This window comes from Myxocyprinus asiaticus, chromosome 9 (genome assembly GCF_019703515.2).
Source record: "Myxocyprinus asiaticus isolate MX2 ecotype Aquarium Trade chromosome 9, UBuf_Myxa_2, whole genome shotgun sequence".
Classification (NCBI taxonomy): Eukaryota; Metazoa; Chordata; class Actinopteri; order Cypriniformes; family Catostomidae; genus Myxocyprinus; species Myxocyprinus asiaticus.
The window spans coordinates 28652155-28676717 of NC_059352.1; the positions used below are offsets into that span (position 1 = coordinate 28652155).

Consider the following 24563-nt stretch of genomic DNA (forward strand, 5'->3'; position numbering starts at 1 on the left):
GCTTAACCAAGCTAGTGTTTAGCTGGTTAAGCTATTTCGGCCAGCTGGTCTCCCAGCATGACCTGCTGACAAGTGCCTAAAACACTCTAAAACTATTAAAACAGACAAGCCTAACAAGCCTGAGAGACCAGCAATTCACCTTAGGCTGGGTTAAGCTTTTTTTCTCTTTCAAAAAACACTGCAATCTCAGCAAACACTACAATAAACAAGAACCTAAAAATATTAATAACAACTCAAATCTAAAATCTTAGATTTAGATTTTGCAGAGGTTTAGGGACTACTGCACCATCAAGCTCAGTTTCAAATATGACAGAACTCCCAGTTTTACTCATGCAGTGATGTAGTCTTATTCTGGTACTGTTCATCAATTTATTTATGGTATATTATATCAGAGAGAAAGCCCACAACTGTCCATCTGCTTGATGAGGTATGAATGGAGAGACTGAGGGAGAGAAAAAGATGTAGAATATATCCACACACAGGTTTAATAGGCTAAACACAGTCACTGGAACAAAGCGTCCTTCAGTCCGTCAATGCAGAGAGTTTGTGTGACTCCCTGTGGAATGAAGGAAATAAGTGGACGCTTTCTCTAACCATGTAAAATTGTTTATTAAAGGGATCATATTTTACATTTTACTTTTCCCCCCTAATTATAATGCGTCAAATTTTTGGAGCCAAAAAAACTGTAATGATTACGTTTTTCATTATCATTTTCCATCCTCTCTCTTATCATTAGAATTGGTTAGAATATGTTTTTTTGTTGACTTCAGCGTAAACAGACTCTTTGCAAGTGAAACGAGTAACAGCTAGTACAGACGCACCGCAAATTTACTGCCAGGTCTAATATAGTTGGCACTGCCCCATCCTTCAAGGCATCAGCAGCATCTTTGCAAAGCCTGCATTGCATTGTAACAGGTTAACAAAACAATCCATGCTGTAATGTGCATACCCAAACTAAAGCCACTCTTTCCTAATGCTGAGGTACTTCTGAAGAATATGCAGAGCTGTAGATGGTACACACAGCCAGAAACAGCTAAATGTTTGGCAGACTCTCCCACATTCTACTCTGAACGTTAGTTCTTTTGGTGTTTAGGAATAAAAGTATCTATCCTACTTCCTCATTATCTTACTGTGATATCAAATCTTTATCAAAACTGAATAGACGTTGTTGACGTATTTGTAAAAGATAAATTTTTACAGCTTGGCCAAGCTGGTGTTTAGCTGGTCAAGACCTTCTATCACGCTATAATATAATCTAATTTATCCCACAACTCATAGTTATGCTGCATTAGTCAGGTCTGCCAGAACCGGAAACACTTCTCATATTCTATAACTCAACTTTAAATTAAATTGCATCTATGCTAATATTTTTCTATTTGTTTTTCTGTCTCATCCTTGGGATACATATCCTGAGGTTACCAATGTCCCACTCCCACTTTTATGTGTCGCTGAGTGATGACTACTAACTGTAGTCTGTGCCAGCCAGACATCACTTCAGTCTCCTACAATGGACGTCACAGAGGATGAACCACTGCCAACACCAACTGTAAGACTTGGGATACTTGTGGCCACTGCCTGCACCTCAGATTTCACCGAAATGAACTGCCACACGCTTCCAGCCGGACTGCGATGCCCCTCACTGAACTTTGCCTAAAACATCTTGGTCATAGGATGGACTACACTCTCTTAAAATGGAATAGATAAGACAATAAATTAATGCCAACTAAAGCTTTCACCAGCCAAATAACAAAGGACACAGCATCTATGTGTACTTCCACAGTTAATTCTGGATGGACTTCAAAGACACGTAGTCATTAATCTTGCAGTTTAAATAAAATCCTTTAATTTAAACATTGGCCACCAACATCTACTCAGTAAACGAATTTAAACCATGGAATAGTCTTCCTAGCATTGTTTGGGACTCAGACACACTCTTCCAGTTTAAGGACACAGCATCTATGTGTTACCATTACACATTGATAACTAATATTAGCATTATATTCATGCTGTTTAGCCAGAGAGGATGTGGCTCCATATTATGGAGTTTTGAGATCCTTGCAACAGTCACCTCTGACAATCTACAATCACGTTATTCATTTAAACCGCACAATGATGACTTTAAGAGATTACAACTTCAATTTCTGTCAAGCTGCCTTAAAACGATGTGAGTTGTAAAAAGCGCTATACAAATAATAAAATGACTTGAGTTCTAAAAGTAATTTTATTAGTCCTCTTATAGTAATCAAGCTCTTTTATTAAAAAATAAAATAAAGGAAAATATGATTTCTTATATGATATGACCCCTTTAAGAATTGACAAATTTAGTTTGAAATTAAGTGATCTCAGACTGGAATTAGACTTTATCTGAAAATGTAACCCCAGTGCATTAGACAGACTACATGTTCAGTTCCAGGGACATTCTTTGGCCTTATGCACTTATAACAATTACAGACCCGGCTTCTGTGCTTTTATTACTGAACAGATAGACAAGGGCAGGGCCGGCAGTCTGGCTTGCTCCTCCCCCTCAAGGAGGTAGGAAATAGCCATGCCTGCTGCATTGAGAGCGTGGCTTGACAGCGAGTCCACCAGAGACCCATTAAAGACCTCTGGCAACAGGTAGCGAATCAGCTCCAGGTTCTTCTCCCGATCAGGAGGAGTGTCGTTGTCTGCGGCTACACCCACCACCAACAACATAAAGACTGTGATATGGGCACATGGACCCCAAACAGCAACATAAATAAGGCAAAAAAAAAAAACACAAAAAAAGAAGCCAAGACTATGTGCTAAACAGTTTCAGACTCAAACCTGATTTAGCAGGACACAAAAAAAACAAAAACAAATAATAATTGCAAGTGCTTTATGTTTTAAAAGCTGTGGAACATGCAGTGGCATATGGGATGAAAAGGGTTGGCTTCTATGTTAAAAGGAGATTGCTCATGGTCATAAAAATGATCATTGCTCTCACCTGGTTTGGAAAGAGGCATGACTCTCTGGAACTGCCGCCGACATAGACGGAACGGGCTGCAAAAAGACAAATTATCTGGATGTAATTTCAGTAGAGCTGTGGGTAAGTGAACACGTTGCAGCATCCATTAAAGGGATAGTTCACCCAAAAAATAAAACTCTGTCACCACCTGCTGTTGTTCCAACCCAGTTTGACTTCCTTTCTGCTTAAAGGGATGGTTCACCCAAAAATTTATATTCTCTCATCATTTACTTACCCTCATGCCAGCCCAGATGTGTATGACTTTCTCTCTTCTGGTGAACAAATATTTCAGCTCTGTAGTTCCTCACAGAAAAAGTGAATGGGTACCAACATTTTGAAGGTCCAAAAAGCATAAAGGCGGCATAAAAGTAATCCATATGACTCCAGTGGTTAAATCCACATCTTCAAAAGTGATATTATAAGTGTGGGAGAGAAACAGATTTAATTTTAATTTAAGTACTTTTTTTATGAACAATCCCCACTTTCACATTCCTCTTCTTTTGTTTTTGGCAATTTGCATTCTTTGAGCATATTGCCGTCTACTGGGCAGGATTTATAATAAAATTAATATTTACAATTACAATTTATAATAAAAAAAGACAGATAAATATTTATGTGTTTCTCACCCACACCTATTATTAGGGCAGAAATTGTCGAAAACAATTTTCATTAACTACGTTTCCATCCAAGGATTTTTTGTGAAAAAAGTTTTAGCGCATCAAAATAAAGCTGATGGAAACGCAAATTATCGCTAAAATTTCACGTGTCGACATAATATTTTTCCATTTAACTCTTGTGCATAAACTCTGTTGATACTTCAAATGTTGTGAAAAACTGTTTTAGAAACTCTTTTTGTTGCGAAAATTGCCATTAATGCAAAAATGTAATGTCAAATGACAGATTTTACCCCAGTCGTTAGACGGCGACGGTATACATCCATGAAAGCCAATTAATTGTACGTGATTATGGACTGATCTTACAGTAACAGCATATAGATCCAATGTTGCAAACATGACACTTCCACACTTCCAGGAGTGCCAACACAAATATCTCGTATCATGCACGTCGACAAGTGCATAGAGAACAAATTAATGGCCACTGTTTGCGATTCATTTAATCCATCCATTTATTTATTAAAGTTGCTTTTCCACACCATTCAAAATAATAGATGACAGTCATGGAATTAGCCCATAATACAAAAAAAACATATAATTTCTGTGCACAAAGATGTTTTAAATTAAAAATAAATATACAATACTAGGATAAAAGCATCCGTGTGCTTTTTTGGAACACTAACATATAGCCCAATTCTAAAACAATATTGTTTATACTTTTGAAAAAATGCAGGCAAAATTCCCTGTATTAAATTAGGCTAAATAAATTACCAAATGAATAAAGCATCAAATAAAATAATTCATTAGGCTACCAAACGAAAAAAAGAATATTTTTAGACCTATATATGCATTTTCTTTACACAAACTTAAATTAGCCTTACCCTGTTCTGTAGATGAAAAAAGTCGGCTGAATGACATTCTCAGAATGTGCTGCACTTTTTTCAAGACTATAAACTATCAGAACTATTTGTTCAATGCTGAGTTCACTTTCAGAAAACTAGTTTTTGAACATTTTAAAACTTTTAAATATTTTAAATCTAACCAGCTTTACCTCGGATCGCATTTGCTGAGCTTCTTCAGAAAATGTAAATTGCATTTTAGATGACAATCAAGTTCAGTTTGTCGTTAAAAGTTGCTGGACAAATATGCGGGACATAATGCAGCTGTGATGGCAATGCTTTAGATTAGATGATTGTTTAAAATAGCCTATTGAATATCAGGAATGTATCATATATAAACCCTGATATTACACCGCATCAGTTTTTCTTTAATAGCTGTGCACAACATATACACATCGATGGATGGTCCTTATACTAAGACCGAAAGTTTCCCCCTCTACTTGGTGCAGGTTGCCAGCTTGAACAGGGCCATGACGATTCACTTTCGGGTCGGAACCGGTGGCAACCTGCGATAGGCACAACATCAGGACCAATATTACAGTCCTATCAGAAGGGCAACTGTTCCCTTTTGATTGCAATTCCATCTTCTGATTGCATTTATTTGTGAAATTAAAATGACAGTAAGCTGGCTAATTTCAATGAATTGTCTCAATACTCTCCCCATTTTAACAAAAACTTACCAAAAAAATTAGGGACATCTGGGAGGCGAAAGGTACACAATTAGCGATAAACACACATTTCTGTATGGAAATGGCTTAAGGGCAAATTTCTTTTGTGATAAACCAAAACCAAGACAAAGTGTTTTTTTAGGCATGACGTCATCACGCACACCATTTTTTCGATATAAGGCCAATTGAATGGAAACAGGCAGAAGACAGCAAATTTAAAAAAAAAATAAATTATGAATTTTCAGTTTGTCGATAACAAAATAATGTGAAAAGTGGATGGAAACTAGGCTATTGTCGAATAGTCTTTGATGTCATTTAACATACCATAAGATCATACGAAACTCTAATGATGGCGCGCGAGAGCAGCACTGCAACTCGTGCCTGACTGAGGAGAGGAAGAAAACACTGCTCACAGTCCAGATGCACTCTAATTTTTCACAGCTTCAGGTAATGTAGATCGCAAAGTATAAGGGAATTATACAAAAATACCAAATAAGTAAATACAGAAGCACTCTAGTTGTGGAATAAGCGGAGCTGGAGCTGCCGCTCCGCTAAAGCAAAACTTGCATGTCGAGCGTCTTTAAAGGAAACAACCCAGCGTTACATCTTTAATGCAGTTATATTTTATGCGTTACAGCTTTAATAATATAATAAGGAAGCAGGTCAAGTAAATAACTACAAACTCCGAAACTGGCATTTCTCTGTGCGGTCAGCGCCTCTTCTATGAATTGCAAGAACTCTCCTGATCTAAGGAGGAGAGATTGAAACTGCATCCAGCTGAGGCACACTCTGGCACAGGGATGCTTGTCCCTCGAGCACGCGCTTGCTGCAGCTAGATTATAACGTGATGGCTTGTGACTTACTGTATCATAATACAGTATATGACAGTCTAGCTGATTCCACAAAATCTCAATGGGTTTAAGATCCACTTAACACTCTTTTTCAAGTATCTGTTGTCCAATGTCTGTTTCTTTGCCCATTCTAACCTTTTCTTTTTGTTTTTCTGTTTCAAAAGTGGCTTTTTCTTTGCACTTCTTCCCCTAAGGCCTGCACCCCTGAGACTTTTTTTTAACTGTTGTACATGAAACTGGTGTTGAGCGGGTAAAATTCAATGAAGCTGAGGACATGTGAGGCATCTATTTCTCAAACTAGAGTCTCTGATGTATTTATCCTCTTGTTTTGTTGTACATCTGGCCTTCCACATCTCTTTCTGTCCTTGTTAGAGCCTGTTGTTAGAGTCTGAAAACTGTAGTATACACCTTTGTATGAAATCTTCAGTTTTCTTTTGGCAATTTCAAGCATTGTATAGCCTTCATTCCTCAAAACAATGACTGACTGATGAGTTTCTAGAGAAAGCTGTTTCTTTTTTGCCATTTTTGACCTAATATTGACCTTAAGACATGCCAGTCTATTGCATAATGTGGCAACTCAAAAACAAACACAAAGACAATGTTAAGCTTAATTTAACAAACCTGTGAAACTGTGAAAGCTGTTATAATGGCAAATGATTTTCTAGTACCAAATTAACAATTTAGCATGATTACTCAAGCATAAGGTGCTGGAGTGATGGCTGCTGGAAATGGGGCCTGTCTAGATTTGATCAAAAATTACTTTTTCAAATAGTGATGGTGCTGGTTTTTACATCAGTAATGTCCTGACTATACTTTGTGATCAGTTGAATGCTACTTTGGTGAATTAAAGTACCAGTTTCCTTCCAAATCAACAAAATCTGTATGGGGCACAAGCTGAAAAGTCAGTTAAGAGCTAATGATTAATCGTTGCAATAATCGTTAGCTGCAGCCCTACCTATCATACCGTTTCTGAAGATATGGATTTAACCACTGGAGTCATATGGATTACTTTTACGCTGCTTTTATGCTTTTTGGACCTTCAAAATGTTGGTACCCATTCACTTTTTCTGTGAGGACCTACAGAGCTGAAATATTCTCCTAAAAACCTTCGTTTGTGTTCAGTAGAATAAAGAAAGTCACGCACATCTGGTATGAGGGTGAGTAAACGATGAGAGAATTTTTTTTTGGGTGAACTATCCCTTTAACATCCTATTTTGTGTTCCACAGAAAAAAGAAAGTAATGTGCGCTTGGAACTACATGAGGGTGAGTAAATGACGACTGAATTTTCATATTTAAGTGAGCTAATGTTTTAATCAGAGTTGGAAATAATAAATATGTCCCAGGACCTACCTAATGAGATCCTTGCAGAGCGAAGGGAAAGGCTGCTTCTGGTAATGTCCAAAGACTTCAAACACGATTGGCTGAGTCTTTATGTACTCTATAAAGGACTTGGTCACCTCCACTGCAATCTGGAAAATTAGAGAAACAAGTGTTTTACCATTTTATGCAGCCTAATAAAACAGTATGATGTGGTGCTGTGTGCTACAGTGTTAAGTGTAGATCTTACATTCTGCACATGATAGAAGCCAAGTGGTGGACCACGTCCAGTGTTCTTCAATGGCTCTGTGGAAAACGCTTCATCGTGCCTGTGAATAAAACTACAAACAGGGAGAGTTAAATAAAAGTAAATTAGATACAGAATACGCATTAGATACAGAATAATAACACTGCCTTTAAACTGACAAATGTTCATGCACATTTACAGACATACGGTTTTAATGAAAAATGCTGCTGAAAAGACCAGCATAGACCAAAATAAATTTCCATACTGGGGACCAGCATCCAAAACACAACATTGCTGGTGACCAGCCATTCTGGTCTTTTCAGCAGGGAAGGTTTTTTTTTTTTTTTTTTTAGAAAATAACATAACATTTTTGTTTAGAATAGAATAGCTTCACTCACTTGAACTGGCAGAATATGTCTGCATACTCTGCAGATATGCTTGACGCCTGCAGCACAGTAACTCTGAATGTAAAGACATCTCCAATCTTCAAGTGATCCAGAGCTCCATCCAGTATGCCATCAAGACATGCTTTGACAGGGCTGTCCAGATCCTCTGGGTTAGCTAAGACAACCACATAAAATAAAAGGTCCTTCAAGTGAAAGAAATGGGAAAACTCCATGGGATACTTGTAGACACATACCACAGACTAGACTATAGACTACAGTATATCACAATTAGTAATTTTTTTTTTTTTTTTTTTTTTTGCGTTTTTAGATTAAAAAGGTTTTGCTTTATTTATTAAAACATTTTACAATTAAGGACATTCAAGTTTTTTTTTAGTTTTTTTATTTTATTTTTTATTTGCCAGATTTAGCCCTACCGCGCGCACACACACACACACACACACACACACACACTCTCTCACTCACTCACACACACATGTTGCAGCTATCATTATGAGGACTCTCAATAGACATACCCTAACCCCCCTAAACCTAACCCTCACAAAAACTTTCTGCATTTTTTAATTTTCAATAAAACATCGTTTAGTATGTTTTTAAGTGATTTAAATTATGGGGACACTAGAAATGTCCTCATAAACCACATTTATAGCATTATACCCTTGTAATTACCAGTTTGTAACCTAAAAAAAATAAAATAATCCTCACAAACCACTTAAACCTGCCCACACCCACACACACACACACACACACACACACACACACACTTGTAGGTCATGCTTTCAGAATATACCTGAAATTTCTGCAAATTTAACAGTACATTTAGGGAAAAATATTGCCTGTGATGTGAAGATGGGATCAAACTTTACATAAAAGTTGCTTTCATATTTAAAAAAAAATACAAAAAACATAAGCATGTATTACCTGAACAGGTATTATTGTTGACCTCATCTGCTGACAGACCCATCTCTGTGTTCTGGCCCTCCCCTTCCACGATCCGCAGTTCCTCCTGAGAAACCCCAGCATGGGACAGACCAGAATGGCAGGACTCTGATTGGAACTGCTCAACAGGAAACAGAGACACTTCAAGTGAGTTTCAGTCATATATAAATACATTGGTAAGACCATCATATGTTGTGTTTTGGATGCTGGGCCAAGTACAGGATGCTGGTGTGCTGGTTTGTCTTCAACAGAATGCTTAATTATCTTAAGAAAAACCACCTTGGTCAACCAGCTTTACAAGCTAGACCAGCACCAAACCAGCATAAAACAGCCAGGATCAGCAAGGAAATCCATGCTTGGGTAAGATGGTCAACACGGATTTTAAGGGGACCTTGGTCTTACCATAGAGTGTTTCATTATGTCATTCCTTATTTTTAAGAGTTTAAATATGTAAAAAATACCTTCTCAAACTGCTGGTCTTCAAAAGAAATCTTAGCGGTCCCTGACTGTCTGACACCAGAGCCGTAGTCTGGTGCCTCCTCATCGGCTGGAGGAAAAACCAGAGAACCTTCACATCACTTCCTCACGAAGTCACACACAAACTGCCCTTCAGATAGATAATCTCCAAGGTCTAAATACACTTGGAGAAAAATCCCCCAATAACTTATTTCCTATTTCCCTAAAACATATATCAATGTATATTCTATCTACCACTTGAATAAAAAGTTTTGATTCTAGATCAGTTGTTCTCAAATGGTTGGCCAAACTCAAAATGGTTAGTCTGTTCTGATTGGGTCACGATCAGCAGGGCAAAAACAATGCTAAATACAACTAATAATAAAATACAACTAACCATGACATAATCTTGCATAGTTAGGAAAGCAAAGAAATAGGCTTTACACTTCTCTACATTATAAAAATTAGGTAGATGCCAACATGGACAGATTTTGTGACATGCCTTTATCCTCGAAAACCATAAAAAAAAGATAACAAAAAAGGTAAAAATAAAAAAAAACAAAAAAAAAACAAAAACAGACTACATTAAATATGGGTTCATTTGCAAGTTTGTGCGAACCACAATGTTTTTTTGTGGTGTGATTTATTGGTTTAATAAATAGAATTTTATATATATATATATATATATATATATATATATATATATATATATATATATATATATACACACACACACACACACACACACACACACACACACACACACACACACATACATACATACATACATATACAACTGGCTAACTGTATATTATCCTGCTTACTACACAGCTACCACATAATTAAAAAAATGAAACATTGATTTGTGTAGAAATTATGGTATTATGTGAGAAGAAAGAAATCACTGAACAGCTGATTTGCACCTCCTGTTTGCATCTGAGTTCTGGTAGTGTTTATTTTGCGAAAATGACCTTCTTACTGTTCATTGTCCAGCTTATTACATGACATATTGGCAAATAAATTAATGGACATGAAACATTGATATGAGTTGATATTATTTTATTAGCTTATGTCACCGGTCCTACTCAACGAGCTGGATTCGAACTGGCGATCCCCACCCGGCATGGGAGTCGGATGCGCTATAAAAGCCATAGCCTCTAGCCTTCGTCGCTAGTGTCTCTTAAGGCCAGGAGAGTGAGGTTTACACACTGCACAGCTATCACGTACCAGCTGCCTACCGCTACACATACTTGTAGACATTGCAGAGTGATAAGAGTAGTAGGAAAGATGACTCGCAATACCGGATGACAGGTCTGATATGTTTTAATCCCTGGATGTGCAGCTGTTACTGTTAAATATCAGACCGCTAGATGGCTCCATTGACCAGTCAGAATGAGTATTCCAGATACCTGTGTGATAGACCTAATTCACAGTATTGGCATCTTTTTAAAGGGAATGAAAATGAGGCTGTGAGGGATAGACTTAACGTCTCTTCAATAACAGGCACTGTATAAAGCTAACAAAAAGCTCCTAGATTATATCTAATTTTCCACAACACATGTTGTCTGGAGTTTTTTCACTACTGAAATTCCTTGGAAAGATATTTTTTCAATGTTTTGTCAGCGGAATGATAAAAAAAAAATAAAATAAAACAACTGTACAAACCATTGAAGAGACTGTACATCTATTCCTCACAGCCTTTTGTTTTTTATTCATTCCCATCAAAAATCTTAAATGGCGCTGCTGTGAATAAGGTCTATAACTAATGTTAACAAATAGAACCTTAATGAGTCCACTTGAGCCCAAAAGCAAAACCAGTTGAGAACCACTGATCTACACACAGAAGTGATGCAGGATAATGAAGAGGGAAAATGTGCCACTCACCAGAGTGTAATTAGACCTGGGAACATTAGTCATATTTTTTTTGTTTTTCTATGGGATATCTGCAGTCCTAATCTTACCTGATATGGCCTGTACAGCGACTCTGAGGAAACCTTTGACCTCGCCCTTCTCATTGACGATGGCGACCCGATGCACCAGGGGCACAGGATAGAGCAGATTACTCAAATATACAAAAGCCCTAAAGGAGAGAGAAATATTTTAGAGGGAAGTAAAATAATAACTATAGAGCATACAGGAAAAACAAAACATTGAGAAGCAAAGCAACTAAACAGGCAAGAAGTGCTGTGGCCCTGAGCAGATTGAAGATCAGGATACAAATTCCTGATTGTTCCTCAAAGATCAGGATATATACTTAACCCTATAAAGCTGTGTGTATCAAATATGATACACAATGTTTGGTGGCTCCTGTTTCACTCTCTGTTCAAGCTGATGAGGGAAACAACCTATGGTATTTAAGTTTCACATGTTTATGGCACCATCTAGTGGTTATTTGTGAAAAAAAGTGGTTTCAATGTTTATATCAATCTATTTAAAATGGTGGCAGACTATAAAGGTAAATCAGTAGCAAAACTCGAGAGCTTGCATATTTGGATTTGAGAACTTGTTCAATAAATATGTGCCTTTTACACTCACAGCACCGATGTGAAAACATGTAGAATAAAAATTAAGTTGAATGTTGCAATCTGCACTCACAGACAATAATTCAAAGCTTGTAGTAGTCACAAGTGTGTAAAATTACATTTACATAAATACAGACACAAACTTATATTACACATTAACTTATGTACTTTAATTCATTTTCGCAGTTCAACCACAAATCAGCACTTACAACTTCTCAAATCTGGCACTGCAACTTTAACTCTTCACGCCTTGACTTTTGCAACTACTTTTGCGAAAACCTGTAGCAAAACTCACTTGTGCACTTGTAAATTCCTGATGTGAGAGAGAAAGACAAGTGTTTGGCAGGGGAGGGGTCAATGAAGTCATTTATTGTTTGATGTCTAGCCAGTGAATGCCACCGGTGTGGATTGAGTTAACTGAGGATGTGCGTGTGCATGTGAATAAATGATCTTGCCTTTTCAGCAGATTCCTTCAATGTGAATTGCCAAGGAGCAAAGAAAAGACATTTTGCACATTATAAAAACAATCATTATTAACCTGCCTTGTTTCATTGATGTCTGTTCTAATGAATTTGACACAGTTTAAGAGCGATTTTACCGGTTTCACAGGGTAACATCTGGTTCCCCATGTTAACATGGGACATTGGTTTGAATGGTAACTGGCGTTTACACTTGTCAGAGCAGTACATCGCAAGTGGAATTATTTTATTTGAAACATTAAAGCATCATAGGCTGATATGTGTCAGTAATATACTTTCAATTGCTTTTACCGTTAACCTGAATATCAACAAAGTGACAGATCTAATAGAGCTGGGACACTGGTCCAGTGGTTAATCCTACTGGCAGTACATTCAGCGACAAGGGTGTAGATTTGGCTTGAACATAATCTTTGAAAAGTAAAGGATGCTGTTATAACAATGTAAATAAAAATCCAGATGTTCAAAGGGGATTTGAACCCAGGTTCTGGAAGGATTGGAAAGATTAAGACATGCTACCACTAGACCAACGAAAAGGGATCAATCATTTTATAAAGATATTATTTTTCATAAATAAATTAATGTAATTTAAGTGTATAGGCCAATTATTGAAACATTTAACTGCCTATGATGCTTTAATTTTAAAATAAAATAATTCCACTTGATATTTACTGCTCTGACAAGTGCAATCACCAGTTCCAATTCAAACCAATGTCCCACATTAACATGGGAAACCAGATGTTCCCTGTGAAACCATTAAAATCACTCTTAACCTGTGTCAAATTCATTAGAACAGACATCCATGAAACAAAGTGGGTTAATAATGTAAAAAAAGAATTATAATGTGCAAAACGTTTTTTCTTTGCTCCTTGACAATTCACATTGAACAAACCTGCTGAAAAGGCAAGTGAAATTATTCACATGCACGCTAACATCCCCAGTTAGCACGATCCACACTGGTAGCATTCACTGGCTAGGCATCAACCAATAAAATGACTTAATTGACCCCTCCCCCAAGACTTATATCTCTGCAGAACAAAAATTGGGCTTTTCCCAATCAGTGGGCGTTTTCAAACCATTGAGATTCCCTACTTTCATTGGTCAGTTTAGAAACACCCATCCTGGATTGGAAACGCCCACTTATTTCTACACTGAGATTCCCTACTTTCATTGAATAGTTTAGAAATGTCCATCCCAGTTTGAAAACAGCCACAGATTTGAAAACACCCATTACTTTTCTGCAGAGACCTATACTTGCCTCTCCCACCAAACACTGGTCTTTCTCTCTCGCATCAGGATTTTACAAGTGCACAAATGAGTTTTGCTACAGGTTTTTCACAAAAGTAGTTGCAAATGTCAAGGCGGGAAGATTTTGAAGAGAAGTTGCAATGCCAGATTTGAAAGGTTGTAAGTGCCGATTTGTGGTTGTACTGTGAAAGTACAAAAGTTAATGTGTAATACAAGTTTGTGTCTGCAGTTGTATTTCTGTGAATGTCATTTTACACATTTGTGACTACTTGTCTGCAATTGTGAATTCAAAACACAAACTTTGAATTATTGTCTGTGAGTGCAGATTGCAACATTCAACTTTTTATTTTACAAGTTTTTCATCAAAGTTTCAAATTACGAGTACACATATTTATTGTACAAGTTCTCAAATCCAAATATGCAAGCTCTCGAGTTTTGCTACTGATTTACCTTCATAGCAAGTGATGTTGGGATATATGACAGCCTATTTTAATAAAGTAAAAGTGACAGAATTTTAAAGTGAGTATTTGCTGAATATAAACTACTTGTGTTTGGTTAAAATTTTGAAAAACATTTGATTGAAAACCCTAATTTGAAAACCATGTATCAAATATGATACATCAGGCTTTTCAGGCATATCTCTCAATAAACATTACATTAAATTCATGCCCATCACAAAAAAAAAAAAAAAAAAAAAAAAAAACCACAGAGCTTTGAAAATTTTGACATACATTTTACAAGATATAAAGTGTGAACTAATATTTCTGTGTATTTTCATATATGCAGCCTGCTCTATCATTATAAAGATCTCATTATTTTAAATTACAAGCTATTATGATGTCATCTTACCATAACTTCCTGAGACCCAGTTAAAAAAGTAAATTTGACTTTTTTTTTTAATTTAAATATAGTTTTTTTGTGCATAAAATACATAATGTAGAATGTTAAAAAACTGTTTATTGTTTTAGTTACATTCTCATTGTTAGAGAAATGTTGGCTGTGCATTTTGTGTTGCGCATTTCTTTTAGAGCTGTTTTCAATGCTGGGTGTGGGGGGGAGGCAAGAGAGAGACTGTGGGTACTTGGGGTTCACGCTGTTTCAAGTGAAGTTCTCCAGTTAGAGTGTGAGGTGTGAAATTGGCAAACAACAGCCATTAATCAATGAAAACGTTATTGAGATCGGTCTCCTGCATTATCATTGCACGCTACAACTGGTGTCAGAAGAGAGGCATATATAACTGAGCTGCAGATGCTGAACATAGCCATCACCCCATTAGCCGCCTAGCTGCTAACACTGCGTTGGGCCGTTCTGTCCGCATTATGATGAAGGAGGGCGATGAGGAGTATGCCCTAGTGGAAGCAGCACAAACGTCCAATTGGTGCTCCGGGTGTCATGAGATAGAGAATGCAGTAATGGAGCAGTACCCAGCTGCTGCTAAGAGCCATGGAGCTGACCGCCATTGCGTCTGAACTGCTCCGGGCTGAACTGCACAGCCGGCAAAGATTGCTAGGTGAGCCGTTGCAAGCTTTGGCAAACTATATTGAGAGTTTAGCACAACGGGCTTACGTGCACATTCCACCATCCGTGAAGAGCGAGTTGGCCCACAGTCAGTACATCAGAATGCTCTCCCCAGCAGAGCTACGTGTCCATACGCAGATCGCCCGCCCACGCGACATGCCTGAAGCCCTGGAGCAAGAAAAAAAAATGCTGGAGAAAGAAATGGCAGTGGGAGCTGCACAATTGGGGGCGGGAAACGTCACAAGCCCCACAGTAAGAGCAGCTGGAGGTAGGGAAATAGTAGGACAAAAGCCAGAGTGGGTGGAGGAAAATACGGAGATGATCCAGGGGTTGGCTGTGCCCCCACCCACACACCAAAAGACAAGAAGCTGTCTCTGCTGGGGGTGTGGTCAGCCAATACACTTGGTTAAAAACAGCCCTGCATTAGAAAAGGTGACAGGAAACAAAATGGGGTTGCAGTAGGTGGGATGCTGCAGGCCCCCACACCCATGTCCCACCCATTGGAGGTGCAGGCAGCCCCACCCACCATGAACAGCAGGACTGATAAACCTGAAACTGTGGTGGTGGTAAGGAGGACTTCAATCTCAGACTTTTGTCAGGGTCTACAGTTACAGTGGTCTGGCCTGAGGTGGTGCCAAAGGGAACGCACCTGGAGGACACAGCAGTTCAGCAGTTACTGGTAAGCTAGTGCCAATGAGGGGGAGGGGACTGCTGACACTGACAGTTGGGGGAAAGGACATGCAGCACCTTGTGTGCATAGCAGAGGTACAAGACATATGCATTCTGGGTTTGGACTTTTTGAGAGATCATGGCTGTCAGTTGGACCTGATGAGGGCTATGTTGAGTTTCGGCAGTGGTCAACTGACAGCTGGGGCCCTGACATGCAGAGTGGGGGAAGGTGAACAATCATTCACGCAGCACCACACAGTATGCCCCAGCCCAAGTTTCAGGTACAACCCGCACAGTTTCCATAGAGAGACCTTGAAAAGGCAAGGGTCCTGAATAGCCTCCTGGAGACAGCTTTGCGTCCTGGACACACTGCAGCAGGAAGAGCTCTGGCAGCTGCTGGTAGAATTTCAGGACTGTTTTGCATGTGATGAGGGGGAGTTGGGGCAACCTCCCTGGTGCAGAACAACATTGACACAGGGGATGCTGTGCCGATACAACAGCGGCCACAGCGCCTCCCCCTGGGGTGACAGGAATCTGCAGAGTAGGCTCTGGTAAAAATGCAGCGTGCTGGTATCATTGAGGCTTCTGAGAGCCCCTGGACATCCCCAGTGGTCATGGCTTCTAAGAAGGGGGTGAGTGCTGCTTTTGTGTGGATTTCAGATGGCTCAATGAAGTCACAGAAAAAGACTCATACCCCCTCCCATATGTGGATGAATGCCTGGACCTGGTGGCTGGCTCATGCTGGTTCTCGTCATTGGACTTAAAAGTGGTTACTGGCAGCTATCGCTTGCCCCAGAGGCAAGACCCAAGATGGTGTTCTGCACAGGAAAAGGGCTGTAGCAGTTTAAGGTCTTTTGCTCTGGCCTTTGCAACGCATCTACCACATTCAAACACCTTATGGAAAGGGTGAGAGAGGAGGTTCCACATCATCAGTGCCTTGTCTTTCTGGACAATATTCTGGTCCATTGTCTCTGTCACTGCCCTGCGTGTGGTGTTGGGGAAAATCAGGGCTGCATGACAGAAGTTGCACCCTGACCAATGCAGGCTTCTAAGCAAGGAACTGACCTTTCTGGGGCATCAAATAGGCAGTGAAGGGATTGGCACAGCAGAGGACAAGGTGTGTGTCATACGTGATTGGCCAATTCCAACTGACCAGAGAGAACTCCAAAGTTTATTGGAACTGGCCTCATATTACAGGAAGTTTGTGCAGGGGTTTTCCTGCATTGCAGCCCCCTTGTACAGGCTCTTGCAAAAAAAGATACACATTTTGTCTGGTCAGAGGACTGTCATAAAGCCTTTAACACTCTGCAACAGGCCCTAACAAACACACCTGTGCTGGCACCCCCTGACCCCAGTTACCATTCATGCTGGACACTAACGCAAATGGAGAAGGAATAGGCACTCTCCGCCATCAAACACTTCAAGTATTACTTGTGTGGCTGACACAGATCATGCCTCCTAGCATTGGCTGATGTCGTTCAAGGAACCAGAGGGTCAAGTGGCACGTTGGTTGGAGGAACTGCAAAATTATGAGTTCACAGTGACCCACCGTGCAGGAGAGCACCACAGCAATGCGGACGAACTGTCCAGACGGCCATGCAGCAAACAGGAATGTAGGTACTGTGAGTGCAGAGAGATCAAAGACTGTGAGCTAAGGCACAGGGTGGCCATGCATGTGTGACAAGAGCAGCAGGAGGTGGATGCTGCTGAGTGGGCAGAAAAGCAGGGGCAGGACCCAGACCTGCAGCCTGTGATACAGTGGGTGGGTGCGCAACAGCGGCCACCATGGGAAGAAGTGGCGGCTCTTTCTCCATTCACCAAGGGGCTGTGGGCCAAGTTCAACAGTCTACGGCTCCTAGAGGGGGTTCTCCAACAATCCTGGGTGGTACCTGCAATAGGGGAGAGGAGGTGGCAGGTCCTGGTGCCTAGGGGCATATAGGAAGCAGTGTTAAAGGCCATACATGTTTCTGCGGGGTCCGGTCACTTTGGGGTGATGAAAACGCTCCGCCATCTACATCAGGCCTTCTACTGGGGACAGGTGCGGCGGGACGTAGAGGATTTCTGTAGGCGCTGCGACCTTTGCACAGCATGCAAGGAACCGCAGGGACAGTTCCAGGCCCAGCTGCAGCAGTTTCCAGTGGGGAAGCTGATCCAGAGGGTGGGAGTGGACATCTTGGGGCCATTTACCAGCATGGTACAGGGGAACAGTTTCATCTTGACCACTATGGATTACTTTACAAAATGGCCAGAGGCATACGCATTGCCTGACCAGGAAGCTGAGACTGTTGTTAATGCCCTGGTCGAGGGGATGTTTAGCCGTCTTGGTGTCCCCCAGAGTATCCATAGTGATCAATGGAGAAACTTTGAGTCCTGGGTATTTTCCACCATGTGCGAGCGGCTGGGAATTGCAAAGACCCGCACCACTCCCCTCCACCCTCAAAGTGACAGACTGGTGGAAAGATTCAGTAGGACCTTGGTGGAGCAGTTGTCCATCTTAACATCCACGCACCAGCACGACTGGGACACTCACTTACCCCTAGTCCTGATGGCATGCCACTCAGCAGTCCAGGATTCAACCTTCTGCATACCTGCCCTGCTCATGTTGGGCAGAGAGATCAGGACCCCAGCAGAGTTGGCCTTTGGGCAGCCACCAGATGCTCTGCCTGCCCTGGCAGGACCCGAGTATGCAAGACAGCTCCAGGGCCGCTTAGAGACAGTGCCAGAAATCAGCTGTGGAGTGCAGGGATGCGACAAAAAAGGGCCTATTTTTTTTTAACCATGCCCATGGTTGCCACTTCACTGCTGGAGAACTTGTTTGGGTCTACAGCCCAGTCAGAAAAAGAGGCAGGTGCCCCAACTGGACAGCCACTGGGTAGGGCCATGCCCGATCTTGGAGCTAGTTTAGCATGTTCAAAAACGGTTTATTGTTTTTGTTACACTCTTACTGTTAGAGAAATGTTGGTTGTACATTTTGTGTTGCACATTTCTTTCAGAGCTGTTTTCAATGTTGGGTGTGTGTGGGGGAGACGCCAAGTGAAGGTGTTTCAAGTGAAGTTCTCCAGTTAGAGTGTAAGGTGTGGCTGTGGCCGACAACAGCCATTAATAAATGAAAACGTTATTGAGATCGGTCTCCTGCATTATCATTGCATGCTACAATATGATTAATTTTTTATTCATATTCTATTAGATGTGCTGAAATGAACTGTGATACATTTCATTCCACATTTATAGACTAAGTAGAGAAAGTTGCCATGGCCAAATCTCAAACATTTGGTATCTCTGAAAAGCCCAGGAAGTCCTCTGATAATACCTCACTGTAGCATGTATAGGCTGAAAAAAACTTAAATAACAAATGTCCTACACAAAAATGAATTGCTGGGCCTCAGGAGGATAATGACCTTTAAAGCCTAATGTATCAAATAAGATTTTAAAAAAACATGGGGAATTTAAAAAAAAAATGTTTTTAAGATTTCTTTTTATAGTTTGTCTAATGGTACTAAAAATAGTTTAATATAAAACAAATATAATTTTCTGACATATCTTTCATAGGTCAGGCTTTACAGGGTTAAAGGCAGGAAGGTAATTTAGGCTAGGTTTTTTTTTTTTTACATTTATATACTGTTTATATTCTAATTTTTTTGGTGAGTTTAAGGAGCATGGCATTGGAGTGAAACTAATAAAAGAGGCTTTATGTATGTTAAATACTGTATGTATAGGCCTATGTGTCTAAGATATACACTATATAAAATAAAGGTTTGTGTCTGAGCGATGATATATTTCATATGTACATGCAGAGGGACTAAATATGTTATTGTGTTAAAGACTGTAAACCTGTTTGTCTGTGGGGTATTTGTATAATCTACACATCCATGATCCAAACTAGAAATAGGTATGTTTGAATGTTTTCCCAAACCTAGAGTTTGCCATTCAACATTTTATTAAAAAATGACATATACACTACCAGTCAAAAGTTTTGAAACACTTGATTGAAACGTTTCAAATGATCTTAAAAAATCTTTTGATCTGAAGGCGTATGCTTAAATGTTTAAAATTAGTTTTGTAGACAAAAATATTATTGTACCACCATATTAATTTATTTCATTATAAAACAAAAATGTAATTAAAAAAAAGAAAGTTTTTGAAATTGATGACTTGGACCAAATAATAAAGAAAAGCAGCCAATAAGTGCTCCAAATAGATGGGAACTCCTTCAATACTGTTTAAAAAGCATCCCAGCGTGATACCTCGAGTTGGTTGAGAAAATGTCAAGAGTACAGGTCTGCAAATTCTAGGCAAAGGGTGACTACTTTGAAGATGCTAAAATATAACACAGTTCTGATTTATTTTGGATTTTGTTTAGTCACAACATAATTCCCATAGTTCCATTTATGTTATTCCATAGTTTTGATGACTTTACTATTATATTATTCTGAAATGTGGAAGAAAAAAAAAATACATAATAAAGAATGAGTAAGTATTTCAAAACCTTTTAGTGTATATATATATATATATATATATATATATATATATATATATATATATATATATATATATATATATATATATACATACACACACACACACACACACACACACACATACACACACACTGTAGAATATATAATGTTGATATTCATAATTAATAAAATGTCAAAACTCAGCCCTAACTCTGTTTCACCTTCATCCATATGCCAGCAAGGTCTACATTACCCATTGTCAGGGGTTAAAAACTTTAAGATACAGTTGTGCTGAACAAAACAAGGGATTTGGTGGGGTCCAAAAATGCATGCTTTGGACAAAAAACGTGTTTAACTGATTCAAAAGGTTAACAGTAACACAAAAGTGACAGCACTGGACATTGCAAGCAAGATCAGTGCTAAATACCAAAAAATTAAAGCATACAAAATAAGATACAGCAAAAAGCGGTTGTACTATCACAAATGTACAGTGTACTGCAACTTAAAGGAGTGAGCCAATTCATCAAAAGTTTCCATGTAAAATCTCACAAAAAAAGGTTAAAATAAGGCGTATGATCTCACATGCCCAGAAGAGAGACAGCTGTGCTAGAAACCAGCTCTTTCATCTTGAGATATGTGACCATTTTGAGTAACCATAATGATGTATTACAGGAACCAATTAGTTTGTCGTTAGATGAATGGTTAATTCACATTCATCAGAGGTTCATGCCATTTAAAGAAATTCTGGTTTTATTTGTTTCAGCAGTATACAAAACAAACAGCCAATATGAGTGAGGCAGTGCATGGAAAGCATGGACACAGACCTTGGCGTGACACAAGAAGCATTGCTGTGCCGGGTGGTTGAGCTGAGTTTGAGCCAATTCTAATTTCAATTAACAAAATCATTAGGCTGAAATTAAACCCAGAAGCTCAAGGTATGTGTATGCAGCGATCTGATGACAGCCAAATGTATGGCAATTAGAAAAGACAGGGGTAAAGTTCAGACATGCTGACTAAATTCAGAAAAATCAGGAAAAGGTTTCTCTTTAATATTTCTGTTTTTTCTCCTAGACAAAAAGAGATTAAATAGAGATCCAATGGACTTCTGCTTATGTCTCCTGCTTTTCAGATATTTCTTCTGAGCAAAAGATCTGAATCTCACATGTATCTCCTCAAGAGTTCTCATCAATGATCTCAACAATGTCACAAACTGTGCTCAGGTTTGCCAAGATAAAAAAGCCAGAGATTTCAACAACTCAAACATTTCTCATCAAATTCTTCCAAGAATTATAGCTCTATATACTTATTATTAAAACCATCTTATTTGTTTCTATTTTTACTTCTCCTAGAGAATTTTAGTCTCAATTAGCTCCCTAGTTCAGTAGTCAGGGCACTGATCAAGGAGTCAGACATTTCTAGGGTGTTTGGTCCCTAAAAATTCCCAGAATACTCCATAAAAACCAGGGAGCATCATTGCTCAGTAAGTTCCAGTATCAGAAATGTTGTCATGTCTTCTGAAGTCTTTTGAGTTGATAGAAGATGAGCACAAGTGTAAAACTATGATGTCAATGTCTCTATAAAGGAGATGTTGTTTGTAATGTCTTTCATTCATAATGACCATGAAAGAGAAACGTCTTGGTTATTGGTGTAACCTCTGTTCCCTGATGGAGGAAACGAGACGTTGTGTCGATGTAGTGACACTAGGGGTTCGCTCTTGAGAGCCTCAATCACCTTTGCTTTATTCAGAAAAGGCCAATGAAAATTGGCGAGTGGAAGTTGCATGTCACACTCCGCCCAGGACATACGGGTATAAAAGGAGATGGCGTGCACCACTCATTCAGAGTTGTGCTGAGGAGCTGAGAGAGAGTCCCGGCCATGTCAGCAGCCGGTTCAGCGCCGCGGCAGGAGGGACACAAAGTCTCGTTCCCTCCATCAGGGAACAAAGGTTACACCAGTAACCAAGACGTTCCCTGTCTGTCACTCACTCGACGTTGTGTCGATGTAGTGACACTAGGGGTTCCTATACGAAATGCCGCAGGCGCTGAACCGTGTCGCGAGATACAGAGGAGCGGACATGGGCAGACTGCTGCGTGCCTCACAGTGAGCGCTCGACCACGTCGTGACCTTCCAGCGAGTTAGGTAAGGCATCTCCCGGGTCCCAATATGGGTGGGAGGAGGCACTTACCCGAGAAGATACAGGCAGTGGCCTTTCATGATTTTTGTATTATGTAATTTCCCACTGAGCACCTGCCAGAATAGTGTTGGGGAAGTGCTCTTCCCTCTCCAGGAGGGAGAGCACTACGGAGACCACATTCTACCGGAAGGAGGTTAACATGTGGAGAATACCTCACATGGACTTACCGACGGGGAAGTTCACATATGGAATGATGCCACTGGGGATGACCCTATCTACGGAGAGGGTACACAGCAAAAGTGTCCGAGGCAGAGCAGAGCTCTGACGAGGGGAAACACAGGGTTCACCTGAGGGGAAACCGAACAGTGGAAATGCATCATACGGGATTACCGAGGGGGGGGATCACCACGTATGGAGTACTGAGCCCAAGTACACGGGCTCACCTGAAAGGGAGCATACCACGAGTACTGGGCCTGGCGGCATCACTCCTCCGCCGAGTTCACCACTGAGTAGTGCTTAAGGAATTAAAGAGGCGTCCAGTGTTCACCAGTTATGGGGAAATGTTGTGGACGAGATAGCGCACATTATCACCTCAAAAGGGGAAAAGCGTAATGCAAGTGATACACTCATAACACTTGGGTCAAAACTGGTTCTATGCACAGGTTGTAGAACCTCGCAAAAGGTATTGGGTGTAGCCCAACCCGCTGCTCTGCATATGTCTGCTAGAGAGGCGCCCCACGCCAGTGCCCAGGAGGGCGCAACACCTCTGGTGGAGTGCGCCCGGACTCCCAAAGGGCACGGCAGGTCTTGTGATTGGTGAGCCTGAGAAATGGCATCCACAATCCAATGGGACAACCTCTGTTTGGAGACAGCTTTCCCCTTCTGCTGCCCTCCAAAGCAGACAAAGAGCTGCTCTGCATGTGGTCCAGATAGATGTGCAGGGTATGAATTGGACACAGCAACGACAAGGCCGGGTATTCCTCCTCTGAAGGGAGCGCTTGCAGGTTCACCACCTGATCCCGGAAGGGAGTGGTGGGAACTTTGGGCACGTAACCTGGCCGGGGTCTCAAGATCACATGCGAGTGTGCCGGCCCGAACTCCAGGCATTTTCTGGTGACAGAGAGTGCCTACAGTTCCCCCAACCTCTTGATAAAAATGAGGCCTGCTCCAGGGGCTCAAAGGGGGCTCTCTGTCAGGCAGGTAGGACCACAGAGAGATCCCAAGAGGGAATCAGGAGCGGTCTAGGGGGATTCAATCTACTCGCGCCTTTGAGGAACCTGGTGATCAGGTCATGCTATCGAGAGGGTTTCTCCCATCAAGTGTATCATGATATGCTGCAATAGCAGCCACGTACACCTTCAGGGTAAGGGGAGACCTGGAAAGCACTAACCAGACTTCCAGCCTTTGCGCTAACAGCACCAGGGGGACGATTGGATTTATCACGCCCGGAGTGGGTGGTTCGCGGCAGGGCAGAGCAGACGCCCCACTGGGAGGATCATCCAGGGGTGGCATGCTGCTCCGTGAGCCCGCAACGGTGACCGGTGGCTGGGGCGGGTGAGCGGCCCCAAGAACCATCGTACTTACCTGTTTAGCCAGCATTCTTTTGACGGAAAACAAGGGAACGCGAGATACTCGCGTCCCGCTCGCTGACCGGAAAGACTTTCAGCACCTGGCCATCACGGGTGCGAGGGCCGGAGGGGCTGAGCATTGGAGAATGACCCAGGGAATGAGGAAACTGCTCTTTTATTGACAACTTGGGTGCCAGAGCCCAGAAGGCATCCGGCGATGTTGGGATACCCACCTCGTGCTGACCCAGGGGTGGGAGTGTGGCCCGTGTGCACACCTGGGTCAGAGTAGTCAATGAGCGCTGCCTCATCCCTGGGTCGCCCGTCTCAGGACCACCTCGAATCCTGTCCAGGGTTCTTGGCGGCCGGATGGCGGGCAGGCAGTGCCCCCTTCCTGCAGGAGGATCTTCTTCTCAAAGACCGGTGTACAGGCTCCAGTGGTGGGGGAGCTGGGGCCGGCACCGCTGGAGGATGGCCCTGGCGAGAGGCAGACGGGGCACGGGACTTTGGAGGCCTATAGGCGGCCGAGCCGTGCTGCGGCAGGATGTGTTTCATGGCCTCCATCTGCTTCTTCACCGTCGAGAACTGGTGG

General features: G+C 41.0%; 1 protein-coding gene across 11 annotated transcripts in view; it reads right to left on the reverse strand.

Moving 5' to 3' along the window:
• Positions 1–24563, reverse strand: part of LOC127445723 (kinesin-like protein KIF1A) — a 113731-nt gene that overhangs the window by 27746 nt on the left and 61422 nt on the right. For 6 of the 11 annotated variants that reach the window (XM_051705976.1, XM_051705975.1, XM_051705974.1 and 3 more), the window contains 7 exons: positions 11344–11462; positions 9388–9473; positions 8909–9044; positions 7982–8144; positions 7587–7677; positions 7370–7488; positions 2966–3021 (listed from right to left, as the gene is read on the reverse strand). In XM_051705976.1, coding sequence (XP_051561936.1) covers positions 2966–3021; positions 7370–7488; positions 7587–7677; positions 7982–8144; positions 8909–9044; positions 9388–9473; positions 11344–11462 — 770 coding nt within the window. Of the gene's footprint in view, positions 1–2965; positions 3022–7369; positions 7489–7586; positions 7678–7981; positions 8145–8908; positions 9045–9387; positions 9495–11343; positions 11463–24563 lie in introns of all 11 variants that reach the window. The other 5 variants (XM_051705970.1, XM_051705969.1, XM_051705971.1 and 2 more) reach the window with 1 other exon arrangement.